The sequence below is a fragment of the Helicoverpa armigera genome, chromosome 15 (genome assembly GCF_030705265.1).
Source record: "Helicoverpa armigera isolate CAAS_96S chromosome 15, ASM3070526v1, whole genome shotgun sequence".
In the NCBI taxonomy this organism is placed as follows: Eukaryota; Metazoa; Arthropoda; class Insecta; order Lepidoptera; family Noctuidae; genus Helicoverpa; species Helicoverpa armigera.
This window is the reverse complement of record NC_087134.1, coordinates 5,138,000-5,155,368: the sequence shown is the minus strand read 5'-3', so window position 1 is coordinate 5,155,368 and position 17,369 is coordinate 5,138,000. Positions and strand designations below refer to the sequence as shown.

The 17,369-nt window shown below is 35.2% G+C and overlaps 5 protein-coding genes across 5 annotated transcripts; 2 read left to right on the top strand and 3 right to left on the bottom strand.

Annotated features, from left to right (window-relative positions):
- Positions 1–1,953: 1,953 nt before the first annotated feature.
- LOC110382013 (tetratricopeptide repeat protein 19 homolog, mitochondrial) lies at positions 1,954–3,344 on the top strand. The gene is made up of 2 exons (XM_049845019.2): positions 1,954–2,130; positions 2,243–3,344. Exons 1-2 carry the CDS (start codon positions 2,105–2,107, stop codon positions 3,213–3,215), a joined length of 999 nt encoding a protein of 332 aa, XP_049700976.2. The 5' UTR covers positions 1,954–2,104; the 3' UTR covers positions 3,216–3,344.
- Positions 3,208–6,308, bottom strand: LOC110382015 (peptidyl-prolyl cis-trans isomerase 5). The gene is made up of 4 exons (XM_021342463.3): positions 5,986–6,308; positions 4,487–4,694; positions 3,894–4,078; positions 3,208–3,559 (listed from the first exon to the last, which is right to left on the bottom strand). The coding sequence occupies exons 1-4, from the start codon at positions 6,076–6,078 to the stop codon at positions 3,428–3,430; spliced, it is 618 nt and encodes a 205-aa protein (XP_021198138.1). The 5' UTR covers positions 6,079–6,308; the 3' UTR covers positions 3,208–3,427.
- An 837-nt stretch (positions 6,309–7,145) lies between these two features.
- LOC110382026 (coiled-coil domain-containing protein 112) lies at positions 7,146–9,097 on the bottom strand. Its single transcript, XM_064038261.1, has 7 exons — positions 8,746–9,097; positions 8,552–8,670; positions 8,351–8,479; positions 8,012–8,216; positions 7,663–7,787; positions 7,458–7,554; positions 7,146–7,381 (listed from the first exon to the last, which is right to left on the bottom strand). Exons 1-7 carry the CDS (start codon positions 9,014–9,016, stop codon positions 7,146–7,148), a joined length of 1,182 nt encoding a protein of 393 aa, XP_063894331.1. The 5' UTR covers positions 9,017–9,097.
- Positions 9,098–9,245: 148 nt separating this feature from the next.
- On the top strand, positions 9,246–13,794 carry LOC110382019 (stomatin-like protein 2, mitochondrial). Its single transcript, XM_064038117.1, has 8 exons — positions 9,246–9,411; positions 9,505–9,621; positions 9,820–10,027; positions 10,401–10,589; positions 11,831–11,986; positions 12,393–12,508; positions 12,831–12,959; positions 13,207–13,794. The coding sequence occupies exons 1-8, from the start codon at positions 9,364–9,366 to the stop codon at positions 13,486–13,488; spliced, it is 1,245 nt and encodes a 414-aa protein (XP_063894187.1). The 5' UTR covers positions 9,246–9,363; the 3' UTR covers positions 13,489–13,794.
- LOC110382020 (maspardin) lies at positions 13,612–16,840 on the bottom strand. The gene is made up of 5 exons (XM_021342476.3): positions 16,598–16,840; positions 16,231–16,471; positions 15,715–15,944; positions 14,994–15,242; positions 13,612–14,816 (listed from the first exon to the last, which is right to left on the bottom strand). Exons 1-5 carry the CDS (start codon positions 16,694–16,696, stop codon positions 14,670–14,672), a joined length of 966 nt encoding a protein of 321 aa, XP_021198151.1. The 5' UTR covers positions 16,697–16,840; the 3' UTR covers positions 13,612–14,669.
- Between the last annotated feature and the right edge of the window lie 529 nt (positions 16,841–17,369).

Below are 17,369 nucleotides of genomic sequence, written 5' to 3'. Positions count from 1 at the left end.
AAGTAAAGGACAAGCTTAGTCAATTCTTAAAAGAAGCTAAAAACGCTGGACATATAGTTAGAACATTATTGAGCGATAATGGTGGAGAGTTCGACAATAAAGCTGTCAGAGATATTCTTAACAAGCACGGAATAATCCAGCGACTCACGATGCCATACACCCCTGAGCAGAATGGGTGCGCAGAACGAGAAAACAGGACTTTAGTAGAAACCGCTCGATCATACATGCACTCGGGACAGGAGTTTCCACAAGCCTTGTGGGCAGAGCTTATTAATACAGCTGCTTATGTTCTCAATCGCACTGGACCCACTAGAGAAGCAGGGAAAGTACCGTACGAGCTTTGGTATAAGAAGAAGCCTAAGATCTCTCACTTGCGTGTAATTGGTAGTGAATGTTACTTCCACATCCCTAAGCAGAAAAGGAAGAAGCTACAGAAGAAAGCTGTTAAGGGCAGACTTATTGGGTACGATAACGACGATGGGTATCGCATCTGGAATGGAAAAAAGACCGAAAGATCTAGAGATGTCATATTTAGTTCAAGTATCGAATTAAGAATCCCAACTGCATTGCCAAGTCTTCAAGAAGAAATGAATTTACCACCAATTAATGAACCAAGTAGCAGTAAGACAGAGGGAGATTTCGATCTGATAGAGACAGAGGGAGTGATCTTATCGGAAGATGTGCCAACGCAGATAAGTTCACCAATAAGAGAGCCAGAAACTCGTGATAATGAGTCTAATGAACATGCTCTAGAGGGAGAATATAATACAGCTAGCAATGACGAGGCTGTATCAGGAGATCATGTTCAAGATGCTTCAGAAGCAGATCAAGTAGAAGAGTTCATTGATGCTCAAGAAGAGATAGAACCTGAAGTTCACAGGTATAATTTGAGAGACAGATCCACCCTGAGACCTCCACAGCGGATTAAGGATTATATCGGCCTGATTGATTCTGATTACTTTGGGAAGGACGCCTTGGGAAGAGAAGCCAGAGATGAGTGGCTGAAAGGCAGTTTCCAGACCTCGGCTCGTGGATTTGCAACAAAAGATTGGGATAAATTAGGCAACCAAATTCTTCTCATCAATTAGGGAAAGTGTTATGGTATGTACAACCTCTTTGGTTAGGTATGTACATAGCTGGAAAATTGATAGAAGTGTGTAAAAAAAAAATGAAATGTCAGTTGTTGTTGTAAAAAGCTTGATATGTGTGAATTTATAAAATTAAATATATAATTGGACTCTCTTGAAGACTTTAAGACTTTTAGTATCCATTTGACGTCGGAGGATTTTTATTCCACAAATTACGCATCTGCATTAGCTAGAGCCCTACGAGGAAGGAAGTTGTATTAATTAAAGCGTTACTATGAGTGACTTTCGTTTCCCTCAACAGACGTCAACCTGTAACGTGCACATTTTAGCAAGCACGTCCCTGAATATGGCTGACCAGCCTACGTATGGCTGGGTAGTACAGTCTCCAATCGTGTTGGATTATCATCCTGTCAAGCTATGTACACTTTCAAAATGAAAGCTAGTCTACGACCGATCTACCAGCGGGTTTCGGTGCCGTCCATTGTGCAACAGTTAATTTACACGTTGCTACATAAAAGGCTTGTTTTTGTATCTGGATATAAAAGGGAGCTACGGAGCTAGGCCAGCAGATCGGCAGGCACCGTCTACGGCTACTGACTTTCTTTCTGTGTACGGCCTATGAGAGTAGGTAAAGGAATAGAGATTGCAACTGTGTCTGCTTGTATTCTATAAAGACCATTTATCAAGGAAGGCTAATCTTATCCGGAAAGTGAAGTGAAGAAGCTACTAATTAAACATAATGTAGAATTGTAGATGTGAGAACAGACATAATAAAATCATTACCTTTTTGCTTTGCTGTGTAGTCGGGTAAAGTGCTTGTCTATGGCAAAATGTCATTTAATTATTTGAATTATCTTCTTTGTCAAATGTCAATGTCCATTGTCAGATTGTCATTCAAACATGAAGTATTCTTAGTTCTTATTCTGGTTAAAATTTTGATCTTTCATCCAGTTTTATATCCTTCCTAGATTTAAATCGCATAGTGAATAAAGATTATTGTTATTTATGGCCAAAAAATGAAAAAGCTGATTGATCGGACAGCGTGAGAGCATTCGGTGTTACATATATTTTAATAAAATTTCCAGGCGTTTATGTAATGCGCCTTGTGATTTTATCTAAAATATATCAAATCTAAGCTCTAAAATGTCGAGCAGATACAGATTTTTTTGGACCAAATTTTGCCGAGCATCCAGCTGTTTTAGATCTATTCAGAATAATTATTCAAGTATTCATGCTTCAAGGATTCCTAGGACAACAAAACCATTTATATTGGGATTTTCCCTATTCACTTGGCTCGGATTCGATAAAAAGCTAACTGCTGAAGATGAACTTGTTCACACCATTAAGCATTGCATTTTGTTTATACAGAAGAATGAATATGAAAAGGCTGAACAGTTACTTCATGTAGCGTTAAGACAAGCTCAACAGATTCATCATGAACTTGGAATCACTTATATTTACGACGTTATGGCGAATTTAGCGCTGCAGAGGGAAGAGCTAGACAAAGCAAAGCAGCTTTTTATTGTTGTAACACAAAGAATTATGGGAAATGGTACCTCAGAAGATGATCCTAGAGTGTTACATCTCAGTGTCAAATTGGCAAGAGTGTGCCATCTGAAGAAGGATTATACAACAGCTCAGTTGGGATTTGACTGGTGTTTAGAGAAACTGTATAAATTAGCAGAAACTGATCCTTCACCAAATACAAAACAGCTGCTATCTATGGCTGAAGATTGGTGCGGGCGTCTGTATCTAGACGTTGATAGGTGTGAAGATGGCCTTAAGCTTATGAAGAACTCCTTAGATAGGATGAAAGAGTTGCCTGATTTTGAGACAGAACATCTTGTGGTGCAACTGAATGACATTGGCACTGTGTGTGATCGTTTAGGTCAGACAGATGAGAGTATAAAATATTTCAAAGAAGCCATTGATTTGGCCAAGTCCCTGGAGATGGATGACTTAGGAACTATGTATGTTAATCTAGGAAGGGCATATCTAAAAACATCATTACTAGATGCAGCAAGGAAATCTTGTGGCCAAGCTTGGAAATTAGGAGTCCTCGCCAAAAATCAGGGTGTCAAACAAGAAGCTGAACTATGCATAAAACAAATAAACAATCTTCTTTAGACAATGTTTTATTTAAGAAAAATAGAGTTGGCATGTTTTCCTTATTGTAATATTGTATAACTATTGTGAACTAAATTAATAAAATCTCAATGTCCACCATTATGACAACGAAAATGTGGCACAAATTAATACCATGTTTTTTTTTTACTATAGTAAATACTTTGTGACGATTAAAGTCTTACAAAGTAAATATTGTGTGCATAATATTTTATTTATACAGCACTCTCCTTAGTGACACTGAAAGGTTCTGCCACTACTTCTGTCTTGGTGTCTACAATAACCACGTCTTTAACGGGGCGGTCATTGGCTGCGGTCACAGTCTTCTCAATCTTACGAACAACATCCTGTGAACAAACAACATTGTCAGTAACAATACAACAGAAAGGTCATTTACATTCCACGTGAATGGAGTTCCTTGAAATCCATATTTGTAATAATTTAACACCTGTTCAAATAATTTTCATTCCATTAACAGAATGCAACATAACATTATTCTGCAGTTCTTCAATTTTGATATTATTTTTAGGTAACAATTGGCTTTTCCATTTCTTAACACAACTGTGTGCCAATAATTTTTGTAGTTCATCATATTGACTATCAATATGGTGGCACTATAGCCAACTTAGAGCAAGCAAAGCTACTAGACCTGAATTTATTGTACACAGTAAATATTCTTACCATGCCTTCCAAGATTTTTCCGAAGACTACGTGTCTGCCATCAAGCCAGGGAGTCTTGGTGGTGGTGATGAAGAACTGGGAGCCATTGGTGTCTTTACCAGCGTTGGCCATTGACAACCAACCAGCGCCATAATGACGGAGCTTGAAGTTCTCGTCTTCGAATCTTTCGCCATAGATGCTACGTCCTATTAATTAAAGAAATAGTGTTAATACAATTATGTATTAAAATCATACTAAATTAAATTCTTACCAAAACAACATACAATATCGTGATATTTAATTATATATCAAGGATCATCAATATTTTATAAGCTAAAACTAATTATTTAAATAATCATAGTAATTTATAATCTTTATTTGACAATAACAAGTAACTGTGTAACCAATTATAATGGTAACTGCAAAACTAATTGGAAGTTTAACAACACAATTTTAATGGCTACTGGAAATGGATGAAAGGATAACATGTGTATAACAATGGCCATTGGTGGCATTTCAAGACCTATTGTTGTTTCAACCATTGTAAAAGTTCTTAGGCTGAAAGGCAATGAAAACTGTAATGTTTGTCAACATTTCTGTTTCCAGTAACTTACCGCCAGTTCCGTCGCCTTTAGTAAAGTCACCTCCTTGGATCATGAAGTTATCGATGACTCTGTGGAACTTGCTGCCCTTGTAACCTTCACCCTCGGGCTTCTGTGCCAACTGGAAGAAGTTCTCAGCTGTCTTAGGGACAGTCTTTCCAAATAATCCGATGACAATGGTGCCGATGTCTTCATCACCCATTTTCATTACGAAACTGACCTGAAAATATAAGAATAATATGTCATTAGTGATTTATTTAAATAGTATAGTAAAAGGCATATACCCTATAGAATATGTATAATATTGCAGAAACAAAATACCAATATTTTTTTGATTTTCAATATCTATTTATTTATCACTAGCCGTTTTCCCGCGTTTTCACCTGCGTCCCGTAGTAACTACTGCCCGTACCGGGGTAAAATATAGCCTATGTTACTCGTGAATAAAGTAGCTTTCGAATGGTGAAAGAATTTTTAAAAACGGTCCAGTCGTTTTTGAGCCTATTCATTACAACCAAACAAAGTTTTCCTCTTTATAATATTACTATAGATACATTTATATTTTTTAAATATCAATTATAGACAAAAACATTTTCGAATCTTACTTTATTGTTGTTCAGATAAAGAGAGATATTTTATTTTTATATTGTCATATTGATTCTAATATAATGTTATACAAGTAATATTTGGAATTTAATCTTGAAAATATAAGATAAGGATTATTAAATTTTAATGTTCTACCTACGATAATATAATTTATGATTAGTTACTGTGATTGGATTTTTTATGTCAATTGCAGTTGAATAAATAATAACTAATTTCGAAAGGTACATGATAAGTCGGAAGCACATATTGTGTTTATCTTGCACACATCCTCTAGTGATTGACATGGAGATCAAAGTTGACATTCCTCTTATCTCATTGATAGAACTATCAATTTCATAACAGTAATTTTAAAAGTTCCTATGAATATCAGGAAAGTTCCAAACTTGATAATGATGTTTAGTTTAACAATTACCTAACAAAGAAATTAATAACTACCCTCTTTTGTTTGGACCTTCTTGAACATTAAACTCTTGAGTAGTTAATAAATATGTATTTGAAATCTTTTTCACCAAATAGCTGAGTTTCTTTTTATTGTTTAACATGAATAGTCGTCCAACAAAAGCATTTCAGAGATGCACATGTGCACGATAAATAACTACAGCATTGTTATAAACATTCCCTAGACATTACAATAATGTTGAAACATGACTGCCTTGTAGAAGATGGACATAAACGTTGTCAAGCAGGATGTCACAACAATAAAATTAATTTGACTACATGCATTGAATATCAAAGAGCCATTACCTTTGGCTAACAAAAACTTGTAGCGTCATCACAAAAGGTCACCGACCGATCATCGGCAATCACGAACAACGAACTCTTGCCACTTTGTTGGAATGTATTATTATTACACCAGGGCTTCAATTGCACGACAATAGCTAGATAAGTAGACAACAAATACTAACCTTGTGAGTTACTTTAGGTCCCTTTGGAGCCTCCTCTGATTGTGCAGAGGAGATGATCAGGAGAAGACCAAGAGCTGCTGCAAAAGCGCTCATGATTAAAATAAGTTTTATCCTTTTCCTAAATATCTTTACGTTTTACCCTAGGCAGGGTGGAATCACACTTATTTCTGATTAAAATATTTGGACGGAGCGAAGTCTATCCTGCTTGCGTCTTCGCCGGCAAACTGGCAAATCGTGGGTTGTCGGCAAGTTACAAAAAATATGACAAAAACGAAAGATGATGACGATCTAGCGCTCGCTCACTCGTTTCCGTTTACACTTGTCAAATTGACAAAAGTCCACGTCATGTTAAAAGACCACAGATAATATGCTTTCACCACAGACAGTAATATTTATTATGATGCTCCCTAAAAAGATTTGTAACGCAACTATGCACACACGGCATAAGCGGTTTTATTAATGTCAAGTAATATTCGGCTCTTGAAAATTCTTTATCATGTGTAGTTGCCGGAGCGATATATTTCGTTAAACGGCCACAACTAATGCAGCGTGATTCTCGTGCCAGAGAGGCGACATAACAAAATTCGTAACCAAGTTACTATTCCATAAAAACACAAGATATTGTTCTATAAACGTATATTTTATCTATATTACCACTAAACCTAGAAATATTCCTCGCAGTTCCTAAAACCTGTCTATATTGAAAGTACGTTCAAGATTTGCAAGGGATTTTTCGGTATAGATAAAGGCCTAAGGGTCAATTCCCACTGAAAGAGCAGCGGCCGGCAGCGGCCGTAAGAGCACGGAAAATGTAAGAGCGCGGCGCCGCGCGGCCCGCCGCGCTCGCGCTCAATCCCTTGCAATTACGGCCGCTGCCGGCCGCTGCTCTTTCAGTGGGAATTGACCCTAAAAGTCCTTTCGGTCCTCTAGTCTACAGTAAAAACTTTCCTTCCATTATTTCAAATATAAATAACACGTAAATCATCGCTTAAAAATCGTATTTTCTATTGTTCTAGCACTTCTTCATATCATTATTCGGCACTTAGGTAAAGAAAGAAAATCACAATCCCGTCCTCCAAGTTGGAATTCGTCTGAAACGATAATACGATTGTGAACTTCAAATATTCCAAAATACCTACGTAAATTATTGATCGATGAACTTACAGTTTCTTAATGTTTTCAAGATTCAAATTCTTTGTTTCCACTTTCAAATCTTTACTGTTAACTCTAACATCCCATTGTTTCGTAGATTTTTTTAAGTTATCTAATGCTTGGTTTTTACCCTCTTCACTAGTCTCAGAGGAGTTTTGTATTTCATTTGTATAGTCTCCACTGCAACATTTTCTCCTATAATTGATAGACTGATCAACGAAATCGCTCACAATATCCAGATCATCTGAAAAACCAATTTTAAAAAATAGTCAAGTGTCCACTCGTGCAATAATGTTGGTAAATAAGTTAGCCATAATTACCGCTGCTATTAGTGTTACTGTTAATCTTGTGATTGATCACATTCGTTCGACTATTAGTCTTGGTTTGTGTAGACATATCTTTTATTCTCGGATCTACCTGTGGAAAAATACAACAAAACAACTATGCAATATGTGTTAAAGAAAAAAACTTCAAGTAGGTAATCAATGCAAAGGGCGTTTTCGTCCAGTTACTAAGACTATGTACCTTAGCAGATTTCATAACTTTTCTATTAGATCGCCATTTATCAATAGCTTTCTGCTGCCGTTGCTTAAGGTAGATAAACTTTGAGTACCATTTGAGGTGCGAGATGATTTCATCTTCACGGATATCTAAAAACATTTTTCATTAATATTTTTTGAAAGATAAAAGGACATATAGAATGGGGACCACTTGAATCACGAAGGAAGGAAGCATAGCGAAGATGCAATGAGGAAGGTAGGTCAAAGTGCACGGTAGGCGTGATCAGTTACTAGAGGACACAAACGAGCATCTTTAGGACGAAAAAGCAGAAGAAGAAGAAACAATCACTAGATATAACGTAAAAATAAATAACCGAATAGTTTTGGTAAAAGATCCCGCAAAAATGAATTTAATATAGGAGTAATTTCCATCTGCCCATCAGTTTCATCATAAACGACTTCATTTTGATTCTCAAAATGTTTTTTCCAATGATTCACAAATATATTATGGTGGTATTCATCCCAGCCTCCGTATCGATTTACACTATTCTGCATAAAATCTTGGAACTCTTGGACTTCCTTAAAACAAAAAAAAAATGAAAATCACACAATAATTAAATTCCTGGGACTTATAGAAATATGTTAATAGATCACATGGTTGCTAGGTACACCGGTTTTTAACCAGGTGTGACCAAAAACCCCATGTCACTTACCGGACACTTAAAAGGGGATGTCCTAATGGTTTTTACAGGACTTGGCACAATTTCATTGTACTTAGCCGTTTGTATTCTTGGCCTTGGCTGTCTCTTTATTTTACTAATTATAATTGGCTCTTCGTTTATCTGTAAGAAAAATATTAACTTTTAATTCAAATAAAATTATTAATGGTATTAGCTTGGTAGTTTGTTACTTACAGTCGTATTCAGGTCTTGTTCTTCAGAGCTAAGACGTGCTAATTCTGACTGCAAATGAAACTTGAATGCTTTGATACGATTTTCTAACTCAATGGTATTCTTTTTAACATCTTCAATGTCTGAAATGAGTAAAACCACAAAAATAAGTACACAGAACAATAATTATACATTAACTATTAATAATTTGTACTTACCGATAGTTTCCAACATTTCCTTGGAAGATGTGCTTGTCTTGATATCTTGGAATAACAATCTTATTTCTCTAAGCGTATTTTTATTTTTTCCTGCAAAAGCTTTGAATTCTGAAAATGACGAGTAACTTGTTGCCTCGTCTGATAAACATTTTTTTATATTTTGAAGAAGAAGATGTTCCTCAACTTTCAACCTTTTCATTTTAGCCGATAAACTTAAGGTCTGTGGCACATTTGAAGCACTGCTGCTAGACTTTGTAGATATTAGATCCATTTCAAAATATTTAGAAGCTCAATTGTGCAGAATAATCTCTGTTGGAATTGCTATCGATCAAACTTGCTTGTTAAATATTTTGATTTTACCGCTAAGCTAACAACCAGCATACTTTGACTTATATCATCATTGTTGCCAGAAAAAAAAACAAAAATCGACTAATTCGAAAACTGCAATCATGTCGTATTGTTCACATCACTATTCAACATACAGATAAAAAAGTTTATCTTGACATTACATTTAGTTTTCATCATTCTGATTTGAACGGAAAGCAAATTCTGGCTAAAAAGTGAATTTTATGGAATGGAAAGTGAAATTTCAGGGGAATATTCTTGAAATACATAAAAATGTTCACTCGCACCAGACTGTTTTTCTCCAGGACTCTTCCTTTGCGCGTTAGTGTAGTTTGTTGAATACTTATTTACATAATAATTTTCGTCTATGTCGTATTATCGTACTTAACCTTACAATTGCTGGATTGTTTTCAGAATGTTTTTAGCTTGGAATATCAAAACAATGGTAGATTTTTGTACAGCATTACAGCCGCAAGAAGTCGTTCTACTACCCCGCTTAATACGATTGTAATGTTCGTTCCTCAACAAGAGGTATGATTAAATTTAGTATGTTATGAACTTAAACAAATATTAAATGCCGTGACCAATTTCAATCATGTAGCAGCCTTCCCATGTTAAATTTAATACTCTTTTCAAGAAATTTCGGCACGTTACTTATGCTTATTACAAATTGCATCATTTTTCTGTTATAAACAAAAAAGTTTTTAATTTACAAGTGAATAATTTCAGGCATGGATTGTGGAACGAATGGGAAAATTTCATAGGATTTTAGAGCCTGGACTGAATCTGCTGTGGCCTATAGTGGATAAGATAAAGTATGTGCAGAGCTTGAAGGAAATAGCTATAGATGTTCCAAAACAAAGTGCCATCACCTCTGACAATGTGACCCTCAGCATCGATGGAGTTCTTTATCTTCGTATTATTGACCCTTACTTAGGTAAGACTCAAACTTAATTTCTTTAGATCCAAAATTCATTAATATACAAACAGAACAATCATGTCAATTATCATGTCCTGATTATAGCTTCAAGATTTGATTAATTTGATAATTAAATAAAACTCTTAATCATTCTCTGTGTGAGGGGAGCCTGTGACCAGCAGTGAGACGATAAAAAGCTGAAACGTAATTCCATTATTCATTTCAGATAGATTATAAAATGTAGTTATAAGTAAAGATTTTTATTTCTGAATGAAAATTATTCTTACATGTTTCTGAATAAATTGATAAATTACATTGTCATTTACTATATAAAGCTAGATTTATATTATAAAGTGTGACAATTATACATATCAGTTATATATAATTCCAGCATCATACGGTGTTGAAGATCCGGAGTTTGCCATCACACAACTTGCTCAAACAACTATGCGTTCCGAACTTGGTCAGATTTCGCTCGACAAAGTGTTCAGGGAGAGAGAATCTCTGAACGTGGCTATTGTGGATGCTATCAATAAGGCCAGTGAAGCTTGGGGTATCACATGTCTTCGTTATGAGATCCGTAAGTTATAGAATTCACAGCAAATTTTTCAATAATCAGTAAAATTCTATCAGAGAACTATATATGGTGATTTGACGTAATTACGTCACAAAAGTTGTCAGAACGTCAACCATAGTGTTCAGATAAAAGGAGATTGGGCAAGAATGTATGAAGTTTGGTCCAAATGTCCACCACGAACGAGACCTATATAATTAAATAGTCCACTTAATTTAGAGCAACTTTTACTAAGAAAGTAAAAAAAAAAACAATGCCAAAAAAAAGTTATAGCCAAAAATGTATTCTTAATTTTCGGTACTTTTTGTATGTTATCATTATTATTTTTTATTTTATTCCACTTCCATTTCCGAACTTTATCTAAAACTAAGATGAGTAAGACACATTTGCATATAACCAACCCAGTTTTTGCCCGATGGATGTACGAATCACTAACCAATTGAGGCACCAGAAGTGCTTGAATATACTCAGCGGTGCCTGGATCTAAGAAAGAAAGTTCGATGTAACTGGTGGTGTCTTCTCTCTAATATGAACCATTCTATTTTGTCAGAAGTCACAGAAAGTACGAAAATCGAACATCACGAAAAGTAATTGAAAAAATGAAATTGATTAAATCTATAAAATGTTTTATTTGATTTTGCTATAACTTTTTTCTAGCATTATATTTTTTTTTACTTTCATAACAAAAAATGTTCTATATTTAACGGGCTATCTAGCCATTTAGGTCTCGTTCGTGGTGGACATTTGGACCGGAATCGCCCATTGTCCTTTATCTCACTGTTGAAAAATCTGCCTTTGATAAAAGAATAAAAATCTTTGTCATTTTAGGGAGCAGCTTAGCATAGCTAAGCATGAATATTGTGCATTGAATGTGTAGAGATAATATTGAAGATTGCATCATTATTTTTAGCAACTATTTTGTTTGCAAAATATTTGTATTGTAATATATTGCAATTGATTGTAAAGGCTGTCCCATTTGTCTTAACCCTAAATTGAGTTTGAGGAAAAATAACTTATACGTGAAATCAACATGAGTCACTGTTTCCAGAATTATGCATAAAAAAAACTGTAGTATGACCACCTATTTGTATAAGCACTTTATTTAGTGTCTTTTTGCAATTTATTTTTGTAGTAAATTTTATTTAAATAGTATAGGCTGACAGATAGTTACTTTCCCATTTGTCATATTAAAATGAACAGCAAACAGTAGACCTTTATTTACCTAAACAAAATACACATGTTCCTAGGGGATATAAAGCTGCCGACGCGAGTACACGAAGCTATGCAGATGCAAGTGGAAGCTGAACGGCGGAAAAGAGCTGCCATCTTGGAGTCCGAGGGAGTCAGAGCTGCAGACATTAATGTTGCTGAGGGCAAGCGCCAGGCTAGAATATTGGCTTCAGGTAAACTTTTACAATTACCACAAAAGTGCGGCCGGTTGACGCTTGTCTTGACCAAAAGGCTGGCTATTACGTTGGACGAAAGATCAGCATGGCGATCCAACGAGGCCATGCTGCAAGCCACTTGGGCATGCTCCCAGTCGACAGCGATTAGACGATAGAACAGGTTTTCATTTTAATTTACAATATTTTATAGGTGTATGTCATGAACATACTTTACCAGTAGTAAGTCAAGTTACTTGTGTGTGAGTGTAGGCTATATTATACTGTGACGCGTTACGGGAAAAACGGATAGTTGTTTCTACTATAGTTCTTCAGTCTTTCTTAAAAGGGTTTACTATAAAATGTGTAAGACAGTTTTTTGTAAAAATATTTTTTTATTCACTCATGTATATTCCTATTATTTCAGAGGCTGAGAAACAAGAACAGATAAACAAGGCGTCTGGTGAAGCTCAGGCGATGCTTGCCGTCGCGGAGGCGCGGGCGCAAGGGCTCAAGCTAATTGGAGGCGCGCTTGCTCAACGGGTGCGTACAATTTTTCGAAAGAAACTGATTTCGAATTTCCCATGATATTTTCTCTAACGGCCGTTTCCAATATACGATCTATCTGTATATCTGGTATGTGTTCAATGTTAGAAATCAGGAAAATCTACAACATGTTACTCCTATTTGATTGCGTGCGTCATGCGTGTATTGACATATTGTTAACTATTAACTGTTAGGGTTTCCCAATGTTTTTCGACCTATATTTGTAAATTACATTGCAGATACAACTTTAATATGGGTAATCTATGCATAAAAAAAGGTCTGAAATTAAATGGTTGAAGTATAAGATCTGTGTTCACAGGATAGCAAGCATGCTGCATCACTGACCCTGGCTGAGCAATATGTGTCGGCGTTCAACAAGCTAGCGAGGACGAATAACACTCTCATCTTACCCGCGAACGCTGGAGACGTGTCCAACTTAGTTGCACAGGTATTTCATTATAATGGCAATATTGATTTCAGCCCATTTCATTGGCAGTTGCTGGGGAGTTGGTTGCGTCACATCTTCCCAGCAAAAATACGTAGGAAGTGGTGAAAAGTGGGCACTTTGGTGGCTGTAAATTTTAAAGATCAAAAAATGCTGTCTAGCAGCCAAGTTTGAATAAACGATTTTGAGTTTTTTTTTTTAGTTTGAATTGTATTCTTTTTCTACTTACTAATTTGTACGTTCTTTTCAGGCGATGTCAATATATTCAACAGTGACAGCACACAATGCACAAACGAAGACAAAGACACAGCCTGAAATCACAGAGTACGAGGAGCCTCTAGTCAAAATTAATGCATTAACAGAAAAAGGTTCCACCTTGGCAGGCCCAGCCTTGAGCAACGTCGACGACTCCTTAGCAGAATACTTCTCAGATGACGAAGAAAGAGAAAAGGCGTTAAGAGCTCACAAAGAGAAGAAGGACTACCACACGCAACAGTTAAATAAACTAGAGAAAATAGAAAAGGAAACATAGAACTATTACATTAGCAACCTTTCTCAAAATAAGATTGTCTCTGCATTTCAAATGTAGCTACGAAACTTTGTTGTGTAACTTGGTGCATTGGGGATGACAAGTTCTGAATGAAAACTAGACAACTGCAATAAAATGCATTTATTTTCATACATTGTACAATACAGTCAGTTCCAAGTGTTATAAAATGTTAATGTACAGATATGCAATATTTTTAAAACAAATCATATCTCATTAGTTGGTCATCTTAAGTTATTTATTGTGAAATAACTCTGGAGAAAATAAAAATAAACTTAAAAAATATAAAAATATTTATTTTCTTCACCACAACAATCTAGGTGTAAGCTAAATATCTAGCCAAAATTTCGAACATAATAAACATAAGTCTCATATCATAAGCTTCTATTAAGTTTTATTCTAAATCTTATATGAGCCACATTTACGATATATTAGGCTGTTAAATACAAGGTTAGATGGAATGTTATCTGAACTGAACGGACCTTATCGAACTATTTACGTTACTTCTTATTCTTTTTTAACAGTTCAATGAACTTGACCCTACATTACTATTTTGGCTGAGAAGATTCAAATGTACGTTAGATACGATATTGTAAACAATATCTCTTTTTATCGACGAAGAATTGTAGGTGCAATAACAAGTGCCACTTTTTTAAGGCTTCAGGTGAATAAATTTGCAGCATGCATCTTGTCAAACCAGTTTGACTTTGATGCATTATTTATTTGCAGTAAAGGCCAATAGAGGAAGTTTATGATTTATTCTTCCTTAAACAATATTACAATCAAAAATATATTTTTGAACAAGAAAAATGATAAAAAATTAAAATTAACAACCATTGAAACTTAACAACTATTGTTCCTTCGAGAAACAAAAACAAATTAATTTGAATGATTTTCTTATACTCTCCAAAAAGAAAAACTTTGCAGTTGATATGAAAAGAAAACTTTGATATATAAATAACTGAATATAGTTGAAACCCAACATGTACAAATATAAACTTGTTTACCAAAAGGTTCCTGCTACTTACATTATAAAGATGGAATATTTATGAACTCTTAAGCCTTAAATACAAATGGTGATAAATTCGATGAACACATGATACATAATTTAGTAACAAACAAAACAAGTCAAACCTGTGTAATAAGGATTTTAGATTTGTATCTTTCTAGGATATTTTGACGATTTTATCTCTTTGATTGAAGAAGCTGACTGAACCTTCTTCTGGCTGGTTCAAGTTTGATGCTGCTGGCATTTTGTGCAGACTTAGGTATGACGCCGATAGGTCTGTGCCGTCGAATTGTCGCAAATGAATCTATAAAAACAGTAAAAATAACATCAATGTACAGAATGAGAAATCTGTGACATTTCATTTAATCAAAAAGTAATTTATTGGCCTGCTGCATATTGAAGCAAAAATATGCACGGTTCACCATTGATTTTGTATTGTCTTATAATACTAGTATGGTAAAAACATAATTATGATACTCACTAATAAATGCAAGTTAACTTCATCACTTCTGCTCAAATAGGGAAAGTTGCCACCACTTTTTAAATGAGCCAGTTTAGCTTGAGGGTATGACTTGTACAGGTCTTCTCGTACTCGAGAACTTAGGGCACATTCATCCCAAACATCCATTACAGTGATAGGCATGTTGACGAGTGCTTGAGGTTTTATGTAACAAGGTGTGCAGTTCAAAGTTAGTCTTGATGCTAACTCTGCTTGGTTTAAAGATTCCAGCTGAAAATAAATACAAGTTCTTATTAAATGGAAAAAATTAAATATGTAACAATTTTTACTTTTAATTCTCAGATAGCTTCCACCCATGGTTACACAGGCATCCCATTGGAATACTAATTCATATGTATGTATGCAAAATTTAGGCTCATTTTATAAAACAGTTAAACTTTGGTTGAGGAAAAAATATTTAAATCCACAAACTTTCATATTTACAATATTTGTAGGATATGCTTGTCTATTTTGGTGTCGAATAAATTAATCTCATTTAGATAAGAATCAATCTGCGTCTTAGAATGTGGTTTCTAACATAAGAACTGGAAATTAGTTACTAGACTACAATATTAAGTTACAAGATTTTGTGTTGTTAGATTTGTATAATGTTACATTACTGCTCAACAGAGTGGAACAGGAGTATCAATAACAATGTTGCAATAATTTTTGCAAGAGTTTGGATAAATAATTAAATACTTACTCTTTCAACCATAAAATCAATAGATTCTGCCATTCTTTTGTCAACTTTATCGGTTGTGAAATTACCCATGAGCATTCTTTTCAGGACTAATGATGGTAGGAGCCAAAAGAGGGCTGACGAGTCATGGTACTCAAATACTGAAGTGTCTGTGAAAGTGTTGCACAGGACAAGGGAAGCTACCCGAGGATAGTTACTTGTTAATTCAGCAAACTTCTGTGCTATGAATCCACCTAGAAATAAAATGTATATTACATCGCTATAATAATATTCCTTGGTCAAGTATGATATCCTGGTTAGAATGTAAAAATTATATGTACTGATAACTTATCATCTGTTTGTCACTTTGCTTCACTGTATGAACAATAGCTATGCATAGTAATTATTGTAATGTCTCCACTACACATTGATTTGTTGAGCTCATTATGGAAATTACTGTGATGACACATACTTCTGTACTTTCTATTTTCAAGCTTAATGTATTTACAATAGATTACAAATTAACTTGTGAGTACCAACCTAAGGATGCTCCGAAAATATGTACTTTGTCCAGTTCAAGGTAGTCAATAAGTCTTTTGAAGCCATCGCACCATTCCTTTATGTTCCAGTATGGTGGAGGTTCAGCGGCTATAACTCGAACCCCCCTTGAAGCGAGCCCCAACACTTGCTGGTAGAACACATCGGCAGTGCCCGACACGGGCGGCAGGCATATCAAGGGACAGCTTACGGATTTTGGACCACTGTCGAAAATTCTCCAAGCCTGTTTTATAGAAAAGCAAAGCTACAGTATCGGTATAAACGTATTTGGATTAAGATAAGAAGCCTTAGTATAAAAGTAGGTCGCCATTTAGTGAAATTAACAATTTGATACATATTATTTGTTTACCTTGGATCCATCTGAGTCAACTACAACTTTCCTCAAGGGAATGCTGCTTCTAAAACTGAGATATTCATTAGACTGAGACAATTCACTGACGCAACTCATTTTTGTTTTCTATTGATTTGCATATAAAATATAATCAAATCTTAGAATAAAACATTTATAACTTAATCCTCGAATGTTTTAAACTTATCGCAGAAACTTCGTAAATAAATGACGTATCTTTGACGTCTGCCTTTAGCTAAATGTCAAATGCACCACAGTAAATGTCATTTTTTGACATCTGAACATGTCCCGATTTATGCAGAAATATGGCACTGGTTTCATTGAATAATAACAGTTTTATAATAAGGCACATAAAAAGACAAAGGTTTCCAATGTATTTATCTTTCAATTTGGAAAACGTTTATTTAGCTAATAACTAGATGGGCTCCCCATGACCGGGATGGTTGGTGTTCCTTTGGGGAGGTCTACAGAGCACATAGCAGTGCAGTGGAGGGCAGTAGACTGGTATGAATGACACGGTTTCACCAGCATCCATACTCGGTTTCGGATCAATTTCAATCGAAAAATAAATAAAATATCAATAGGTTGTATGTACATCGAGGTTAACTAAACCATACCTTATGTACTTAGTAGCAAAATACTCTATCTATCATCTTATTACCGTCCGCGGAAGAAAGATCTCTCGACGCCAATCCACCCTCTGTGCAGCACACATCCATCCTTTGCCCACCACCTTGTTCTTATAATTGGCCTACTGGCCTACATGAAATTC

What these genes read in the sequence shown, in the direction of transcription:
- LOC110382015 (XM_021342463.3), bottom strand. Translation starts at nt 6,078, where the DNA reads ATGAGCGCTTTTGCAGCAGCTCTTGGTCTTCTCCTGATCATCTCCTCT. An exon ending in GACCTAAAGTAACTCACAAG is followed by an intron (nt 4,695 to 5,985) that starts GTTAGTATTTGT and finishes TTATATTTTCAG; the next exon opens with GTCAGTTTCGTAATGAAAAT. An exon ending in GAAAAATCTTGGAAGGCATG is followed by an intron (nt 3,560 to 3,893) that starts GTAAGAATATTT and finishes GTTTGTTCACAG; the next exon opens with GATGTTGTTCGTAAGATTGA.
- LOC110382013 (XM_049845019.2), top strand. Translation starts at nt 2,105, where the DNA reads ATGAAAAAGCTGATTGATCGGACAGC. An exon ending in AAGCTGATTGATCGGACAGC is followed by an intron (nt 2,131 to 2,242) that starts GTGAGAGCATTC and finishes AATGTCGAGCAG; the next exon opens with ATACAGATTTTTTTGGACCA.
- LOC110382019 (XM_064038117.1), top strand. Translation starts at nt 9,364, where the DNA reads ATGTTCACTCGCACCAGACTGTTTTTCTCCAGGACTCTTCCTTTGCGC. An exon ending in GAGGCGCGCTTGCTCAACGG is followed by an intron (nt 12,509 to 12,830) that starts GTGCGTACAATT and finishes CTGTGTTCACAG; the next exon opens with GATAGCAAGCATGCTGCATC. An exon ending in TGTCCAACTTAGTTGCACAG is followed by an intron (nt 12,960 to 13,206) that starts GTATTTCATTAT and finishes CGTTCTTTTCAG; the next exon opens with GCGATGTCAATATATTCAAC.
- LOC110382020 (XM_021342476.3), bottom strand. Translation starts at nt 16,696, where the DNA reads ATGAGTTGCGTCAGTGAATTGTCTCAGTCTAATGAATATCTCAGTTTT. An exon ending in TTGACTCAGATGGATCCAAG is followed by an intron (nt 16,472 to 16,597) that starts GTAAACAAATAA and finishes TCTATAAAACAG; the next exon opens with GCTTGGAGAATTTTCGACAG. An exon ending in AAGTTAACTTGCATTTATTA is followed by an intron (nt 14,817 to 14,993) that starts GTGAGTATCATA and finishes CTGTTTTTATAG; the next exon opens with ATTCATTTGCGACAATTCGA.
- LOC110382026 (XM_064038261.1), bottom strand. Translation starts at nt 9,016, where the DNA reads ATGGATCTAATATCTACAAAGTCTAGCAGCAGTGCTTCAAATGTGCCA. An exon ending in GGAAATGTTGGAAACTATCG is followed by an intron (nt 8,671 to 8,745) that starts GTAAGTACAAAT and finishes TACTCATTTCAG; the next exon opens with ACATTGAAGATGTTAAAAAG. An exon ending in TCTTTTACCAAAACTATTCG is followed by an intron (nt 7,788 to 8,011) that starts GTTATTTATTTT and finishes AAATGTTTTTAG; the next exon opens with ATATCCGTGAAGATGAAATC.